The 8,836-nt window shown below is 36.3% G+C and overlaps 1 protein-coding gene across 1 annotated transcript; it reads left to right on the top strand.

Moving 5' to 3' along the window:
- Window positions 1–6,798: 6,798 nt before the first annotated feature.
- LOC122889119 (heterogeneous nuclear ribonucleoprotein A1-like) lies at window positions 6,799–7,851 on the top strand. The gene has a single exon (XM_044224020.1). It carries the CDS (start codon window positions 6,875–6,877, stop codon window positions 7,835–7,837), a length of 963 nt encoding a protein of 320 aa, XP_044079955.1. The 5' UTR covers window positions 6,799–6,874; the 3' UTR covers window positions 7,838–7,851.
- Window positions 7,852–8,836: the final 985 nt, after the last annotated feature.

The raw sequence follows: 8,836 nt of genomic DNA, 5'->3' as shown, positions 1-8,836 counted from the left end.
CTTAAACCTGAGAAATATTAACTGGATGTGACACCTTAACACATTCAAATTGTAATTTCTTTCATGTTTTGAGGACAAAAGGAGATGGTTGCACATATTTTTTTTGAATCCTCATCTCTTCAAATTAGTCTTGCTTTATTAACATCTAAGTATGAATTCCCAACTGGTAAGTCAGTCAGACTAACAGTTGAAGGCTTAGACAAAATTTGATTTCATTCATGAAGGTTGGGGAAGTGTAAAAGTGGTAAAGAGTTATTTATTCTTCCCTTAATTGATTTAAAAATAAATATTACAGAGCAATATGTATATAATTGTATTGTTTAGTCTATAACATATAGAAATGTTATTTACACAAAGGAAGTGAATAAAGGCAAAGTTGTATTGGGCCAAGAAGAGGATCCCAGGTGGCAATTGAAACCACAGAGACAAAAAGACCAGAAATGGTAGATAGGAAGATATAAATACGTATACTAAAAATATTGTAAATATATACTTACTCCCTTTTCTCCCCTTGACTTCTTTAAAATAAAAGAAATTACATGAAATAATACAGTTGTATCATATATAGGTATAATGGTGTAACAATAATACCACAGAAGGGGAGAGAAGACATCAATATACATAGGAATAATGTTTCTATAACTCAATGCAATTAATCTAATGTAAATCTAAAGTAGATTCTAGTAGGTTAAGATGTATTTAAAAATGCCTAGAGCAACCACGGAGGAAATAAATTTTTTAAATTAGAAAAAATCGCTAAAGAAATTAAAGTCTTATACTGAAATACTCATTTAACAAAAAGATATTCACTTAGAGTAAAGGAGGCATACAAATATGAAAAATATTGTTATGGGTAGAAAGGGATATTTTATGATAACAGTAAGATCAATTAATGAGAGAGACAAAACACTTAAAAATATGTACTTACCTAAAAACAGAGCTTTAAAAAATATATAAAGCAAAAATTGACAATAACAAAGGGAGAAATAGAAATTCAACAATATCCCACTTTTAATAATGGAGACAACAACTTGGCAGAAGATCAACAAGGAAATAGAAAATTTGCACAACTCTAAACAAATCTGACCTAACAGACCACTGTGACACTCCACCAAACGATAGCAGGAGAGACATTATTTTCAAGGGCACATGGAACATTCTCCAGGATAGACAATATTCTGAGCCGTAAAATAAGCCCCTACAAATCTAAGAGGATTGAAGTAATACCAACTTTGTTTTTCAAAGATAATGGAACAAAACTAGAAAGTAACATAAATTTGGTAAACTCAAAAATGTGTGGAGAATAAACATGCTCCTACATAACTAATGGGTCAAAGAAAAACTCATGAGGGAAATTAGAAAAAACTTTAACATGGGTAAAAATGAATATATAGAACATCAAAACTTATGGGATGCAGGTAGCACCGTGCCTGGTGGTAAATTTATAGCTGTAAATGCCTATGTCAAAGAACAAACAAACAAAACTCCTTGAACGAGCAGCCCAACTTTCTATCCTAGGGCATTAGAAAAAGAAGAGCAAATAAATTTGAAAAAGAAGAAGAAGGAGAGGAAGGAAAAGAAGGATTGGAGGAGGAAGAAGAGGGAAAAAAAAGGAACAGAAGGAGAAGAAGAAAAGAAATATAACAGTTTAGAGCAGAAGTTAATGAGATAATAAAAAACAGTGGAGAAAATAAAAGAGACCGAAAGGAAGTAAGTGAAAACAAAACTATATTCAAGTAAGATAAAAACAAAATAAAAACAAAAACAAAAACCTGATAAATCTTTAGGTAAATTGACTAAGAAAGAAAAGACTAAAATTACTAAGAATGAATGAGGTAGTATTACTATGTACCCCATAATAGTCAAATGATTTATGCAATCACTCTGAACAGTTATGTGCCAATAAATGAGACATTTTAGATGGAATGAATAAATTTCTAGGAGGAGATCAACTACTCAAGCCAACTCAAAAAGAAATAAAAACTCTGAATAGACCTATCACAAATAAAGATTTGAGCTAGTATGACCCAAACAAAAGAAAATAAACAAAAACTTCCCACAAAGAAAAGCCCAGGCCCAAAGGTCTTCACTGTGAATTCTACCAAACATTTAAACAAGAGTCAGTGTTAATCCTTCACAAACTTTTCCAAAAATAGAAAGGAGGGAACACTTTCCAACTTATTCTATGGGGCCAGTGTTACTCTGATACTCTAACCAAACAAAAACATCCTATGAACAGAAAACTATACAGAAATATTGGTTGCTCAGTCACAGGGTTGTTTCCTGGCTATGATCTAATAATACAAAATACCAATGCTTAATTGGTAGCAAAACATGATTTACTGCACTAAAAGGCTAGAAGTGAAATGTGACAGAACTTAAACCAGTAGATATAAAAACGGAGCACTTATCTCTATTGAAGAAAAATATTGGAAAAAAATCAAATACTGAGGAAGAGCTCTGGCTTTAAGCACATCTGACTTGAAATCCAACCAGAAATCAGTTCGTTAATTTTTTTTTTTTTTTAAGCAATTCACTGTAGGAAAAAAAGAATTAAGAATGCTGGATGAATTCAGTGACAAAAACTTTGTGAATTTTGGGTTACGACTACAAAATAAACTTTTTCTGAAAATGTTGAGGAAAATATTTCAAGTCATTTTCAAAATGTATAATTCATATGTTGGTTTTCGGAAAAACGTCTAGTCTGTGTAGAAATTCATCTTGAAATATGAATGAGGGGAAAGGATTTTTTAAGTGCCTGTATGTGTATATGGAGTAAGTTTGCTCAGATACCAGACTGCTCTAATGGCCTTTCAGGAAAATCAAGCTGTAGAGTCAGAGTTTGTCTTCTTTAGCAGACAGAAATCACTTCTATAAGACAAAAGTTATTTGAATCTCATCGTTTTTTTCAATTTCATATCTAACTTTATAGTGTAAGCCTTAATTAATAGCACATAGAATGTTTCCACCAGAGGCTCCGATGACTCTTAGGGGACTTTGTTAAATAGTGTTCTGTTATCACATGAAAAAAGCTTGCGGTCATTCTGCTCTCTTGATTTTCAGTGTTTATCAACTATATTATCTGCTGCTATTTATTCTCTATTGCTATTTATTGACATGGAGCCTCATCTAAGAAACAAGGTAGCCAGAAGCATGTGTTCCTTGATGTTAATCATAAGCGCACGCGCGCGCGCACACACACACACACTCCAAAATATGTATAAACGGTAGAGGGACACGCAGAGTTTTGAACCATATGCTCGTCTTCCTTTATGGCTACAGAATTATAATGGACGTCACGTGGAAGTACAGTGGGCCTGTCATCAATGAGTTCTTCTCTGCCCCTAAGTCATCCTTCTTTGTCCTACCGGGTAATACTGGAGCTGGACTCTGTAAACAGTTGTCCTCTAACAGGTGACAAATGTCAAGCCTTATGTCTAGTAGAAGGCTCTGGAAGGGTTCCACAGGAAAAGGGTCTTCTCTTCCTGAATCTACTGGCTTTTCCATTTTGCTCTCGTGATGTGTCACTGAACTGCCCCTGACATGCAAACCACTCAGGAGTGGGCACCCCAGCTGGTAGATTCTTAGCAACTTTTTCCAGAACCCTAGAGGGAGCTTTCTAGCGAGATTTGTTCTCATTCCAGAGGTGGCTTCCTTTCAAGGGTCCGTGTCCCACCTCTTTCTCCCCAGCAGGTGACTTCTCAGGGAGTGTTGCTGGGATTCATTTGGGCAGTTTCTGCTTGCCAGACCTCGAGTGCAAGATCTCAGCCTAATTCTCTGCCCTCAGGTAGGTGACAGTTGAACTTTGTCTCACTGGTTCTGAATACTATCAGTCTTGATGTGGTTCTCTTCTGAGATTCTCATTTGTGGCTACTCCCTTTCAGCTGTGGAAGTGGCTGCCACTTACATCTGCTATTCCTTTATTCTTTTTTTTTTTTTTTTTTTAAAGATTTTATTTATTTGACAGAGAGCGATCACAAGTAGACAGAGAGGCAGGGAGGGCGGCGGGGGGGGGCGGGGGAAGCAGGCTCCCTGCTGAGCAAAGAGCCTGGTGGCGGGGGTGGGGGGGTGGGGGGGGGTGGGAGGTGGAGGGTGGGGGGTTGGGGGGGGTGGGGGGGTTTCGATTCCAGGACCCTGAGATCATGACCTGAGCCGAAGGCAGTGGCTTAACCCACTGACCCACCCAGGTGCCCCCATTCCTTTATTCTTTAGATTCTCTCCAGTCTTCTTGTTAATTTGCTCTTATAAATTAATATCATATTCAATTTTCCGTGTTTGAATGACCAGTTTTGTTGCTCTTTTCTAACTGGACCCTGACTGATACAGATAACATTTTGTTAGACACTTACCTAAATGGAAAGGGTAAGGGAAGTAGTTTTCCAGATCAAAATAGGAACTACTTCTTCATATTTACAAAAACTTCTTTCTTTCATTTACATAAATTATTTTTTCATTATTTAATTCACAGTAACCTCATCTGGGTAATCCCATTTAAAAAAAACTGATCTTTTTTTTTTTTCCTGAAAATGTAATTTAAAACATCCTGAAGATTCACAATTAATTGCTTCTTTTACTATGAAAGGCAGAAATGGGAATATTTAGAAACCCCATTTTTAATTTTTTTCTCTTGCAATAGCCCTCTTTAAGCCAGGAAATACATACTCAATTTCCAGTTTGCATTTTCAGAAAGGAGAGGGAAGATAATAAGAAAAAAAGAATAACTCAGTTTTATAATTCTGACTTATACCTCTTATAGCTTGGTACTTCCGTTGCTCTTTGTATGGCTGGAACCTTCCCGAGAGGAGGCAGAATTCAAAAAGAAATGTTTCTTTTTATTATGTGGCAGAATTTTGCCAAAAGCAAAATTTCCAGTTTCTTGGGGTTGTGTTCCTCCTTTCAGTAACTCATTGATTCTGAAAGATTATTTGAGAAACAGGAAACATAATCTAATATTGGAATATATAAGGACCACTTTCCATGGAAAGATTTGGCTGTCAGCACCATCTCAGATGTTTTCAGGTATGCCGGCATCATATGGTTAATTTTTACCTTGATTTTACTTAGAAACTTGTCATGTAATAACTGTTTGAAATAGCTGCTTTGTAATTGGAAATGGAGGTAGGTAGGCTTTTTAAAAATGCTATGGAACTTTAATTTGTAGTTTGTGAAATCGTCCTTGTAATGATCATTAATGTTTTATATCTTGAGGAGAAATCACAAACTAGAAACTACAAGATTCAGTAAAAAAACAATTAAAGACCTCAAGCTAAACTCATTTAATGGAGTTAAAAATTGTAAAGAAATCTCATTTTGATAAGCAATATTCTGCAAAATAATGAATTTACCCACTATTGCCACTTTGCAGATTATCTAATGAATTGACTAAGTTAACATCATTTTTTTTACAGTCCATAGTATTTTCTTCCTGGCTTTTGATTGAGCTTTTGATTATTACTTTACCATTTTCTGAATTTTGAAACATATTACCTTCTAATTCTATAGGATTCCCTGCCTTGTGACTATTTAAACAAATCTTACACAGTCAAGAGTAAGTGAAGAAGTGACACTATTATTAAAGGTTTATTTTAAACTTTGTACCATTCAAGACAAAAAGCAAAAAAAAAAAAAAAAAAAAGTTCTCAACAAATAAAGACTTGCTGAAAAGATACGGACACTAGCCCTCTTTCTGTGTCTGCTTATCATATTTCTCTGTCTGAAAAGGACATGTAACTAGATTCAAACTTTGATTCTAATTTGGACAATTTCCATTACCAGGAAACAAAATAGAGACAACATAGTCATTTAGAGACAAAATGTATCATTGAGAAGAGAATGTGAAAGGTAGAGTCCATTGGGATGAAGTTGAATATTTTCCAGTGATGTAAATATACACTTTTCTTAACAAGTACAATAACTTGGTCACCTCACTCAGATTACCTGCAGACTCTGTTTCAAGGACCATGTTTGCCTTCAGGCAATTTGAGAAAAATGTGTCTTGAGTGTGTAAATATTTCAGTGACTGTCCTTCATTTCAGTATCAAACAGCTACTTCCAAACTCTCTCTCTCTCTCTCTCTCTCTCTCTCTCTCTATATATATATATATATATAATTTTTTTCAGGTTGTTTTGAAAGTTTTTTTTGAGCCTGGGCACAGTTGAAGTAAATTTTAAAAACATATTTTAGTGACATTCAGGAATAACTATGGAAGTTCTTCCTTCCAGGAGAAAAAAAAATAACACTTCGAGAATTTCATACACATTGAGATCACAAATGCATCTTAATACAAATTTCTATTAAAATAAAACATGGGTCCATATAATTCTCTTAGATCAAATTTAGGAGTTTCTAATAAATATAAAAGACATCACAAAAATGGTCAGAAAGTTATGAGTGAACATTTGCATTCTTTATTTTTAAAGATTTTATTTATTTGACAGAGAGAAAGATCACAGGTAGGCAGAGAGGAGGAAGCAGGCTCCCTGCTGAGCAGAGAGCCTGACATGGGACTTGACCCCAGGATCCTGAGATCATGACCTGAGCCAAAGGCAGAGGCTTAACCCACTGAGCCACCCAGGCGCCCTGAACATTTGCATTCTGATATTAAGAATCACTAAAATCCAGGTACCTTGCTGGCTTACGTCATGATCCTGGAGTCCCAGGATCTAGTCCTGCATGGGGCTCCCTGCTCAGCAGGGAGTCTGCTTCTCTCTCTGACCTTCCCCCTTCTTGTGCTTTCTCTCTCTCTCTCATATATATAAATAAAAAATCTTTTAAAAAATCACTAAAATTCGAGATACGTTCGTTAGATTACTCCTTTCTGCCCGTGGACGCCGCCGAGTAAGCATCGTTAAAGTCTCCCCTCCCACCGCCGTCATGTCTAAGTCAGAGTCTCCCAAAGAGCCTGAACAGCTGCGGAAGCTCTTCATCGGAGGTCTGAGCTTTGAAACAACCGATGAGAGTCTGAGGAGCCATTTTGAGCAATGGGGAACACTTACGGACTGTGTGGTAATGAGAGATCCGAACACCAAGCGCTCCAGAGGCTTTGGGTTTGTCACATATGCCACTGTGGAGGAGGTGGATGCAGCCATGAATGCAAGGCCACACAAGGTGGATGGAAGAGTTGTGGAACCAAAGAGGGCTGTCTCAAGAGAAGATTCTCAAAGACCTGGTGCCCACTTAACTGTGAAAAAGATTTTTGTTGGTGGCATTAAAGAAGACACTGAAGAACATCATCTAAGAGATTATTTCGAACAGTATGGGAAAATCGAAGTGATTGAGATCATGACTGACCGAGGCAGTGGCAAAAAGAGGGGTTTTGCTTTTGTAACATTTGATGACCATGATTCTGTAGACAAGATTGTCATTCAAAAATACCATACTGTGAATGGCCACAACTGTGAAGTAAGGAAAGTACTCTCTAAGCAAGAGATGGCTAGTGCTTCATCCAGCCAAAGAGGTCGAAGTGGTTCTGGAAACTTTGGTGGTGGTCGTGGAGGTGGTTTTGGTGGGAATGACAACTTTGGTCGCGGAGGAAACTTCAGTGGTCGAGGTGGCTTTGGTGGCAGTCGAGGTGGTGGTGGATATGGTGGCAGTGGGGATGGCTATAACGGATTTGGTGATGATGGAAGCAACTTTGGAGGTGGCGGAAGCTATAATGATTTTGGCAATTACAACAATCAATCCTCAACTTTTGGACCCATGAAAGGAGGCAATTTTGGAGGCAGAAGCTCTGGCCCTTATGGTGGTGGAGGCCAATACTTCGCCAAACCACGAAACCAAGGTGGCTATGGTGGTTCCAGCAGCAGCAGCAGCTATGGCAGTGGCAGAAGGTTTTAATTACTGCCAGGAAACAAAGCTTAGCAGGAGAGGAGAGCCAGAGAAGTGACAGGGAAGCTACAGGTTACAACAGATTTGTGAACTCAGCCAAGCACAGTGGTGGCAGGGCCTAGCTGCTACAAAGAAGACATGTTTTAGACAATACTCATGTGTATGGGCAAAAAAACTCGAGGACTGTATTTGTGACTAATTGTATAACAGGTTATTTTAGTTTCTGTTCTGTGGAAAGTGTAAAGCATTCCAACAAAGGGTTTTAATGTAGATTTTTTTTTTTTTGCACCCATGCTGTTGATTGCTAAATGTAATAGTCTGATCATGACGCTGAATAAATGTGTCTTTTAAAAAAAAAAAAAATCACTAAAATTCAATCTCATATTAAACTGCTTTGCTGCTGGTTAGAAAAAAGAATTTTTAATAGATTTTTAAAATAAAAATTTTAAATAATTTTTAAATTTTTAATATTTTAATTTTTTTAAATTTAAAAAATTTTAAAATTTTAATATTTAAAAAATTAAAAATTTTAAAAATTTAAATTTTTTAAATAATTTTTTAAAATTTAAATAGTTGAATTCTAGGACTAGGAGCTGCTTCATTGAGCCACAGTAAGCAGATTAAAATTTACCCCTACCTCCTCTTTTTTTTAAGGAAACAAGTTTTGTTAATTTAAAACTTTTAGTTTGTCTTCTGTTCATTCATTTTAATAAATTCTGAAATCTCACACGTAAGAAACACAGAATGTATGTGTCAGTTTTAGCTCAATAAAGTTGGAAGACGAAATCATCTAGAAATCCTACTCGCTTTAAAAGATTTGTAGAGGACATTTCCTTACTTCTCTGGTCAATCCAGACAAGAACAGACAGAGCAGCCCTATGGAGATTGTTCCAGTTCTCTGTGGCTGTGTGTGCTCTACCCATGATAATAAAAATGACGGATTGTGGTATTTTGTGTCTCTAGCTAGAGCCCTAGGTATTTACAAACTATTTAGAGCTTTTTGCAGGG

The sequence above is a fragment of the Neovison vison genome, chromosome 11 (assembly GCF_020171115.1).
Source record: "Neovison vison isolate M4711 chromosome 11, ASM_NN_V1, whole genome shotgun sequence".
In the NCBI taxonomy this organism is placed as follows: Eukaryota; Metazoa; Chordata; class Mammalia; order Carnivora; family Mustelidae; genus Neogale; species Neogale vison.
Note: the sequence above shows the minus strand (reverse complement) of the source record. Positions and strands in the feature narration are given on the sequence as shown.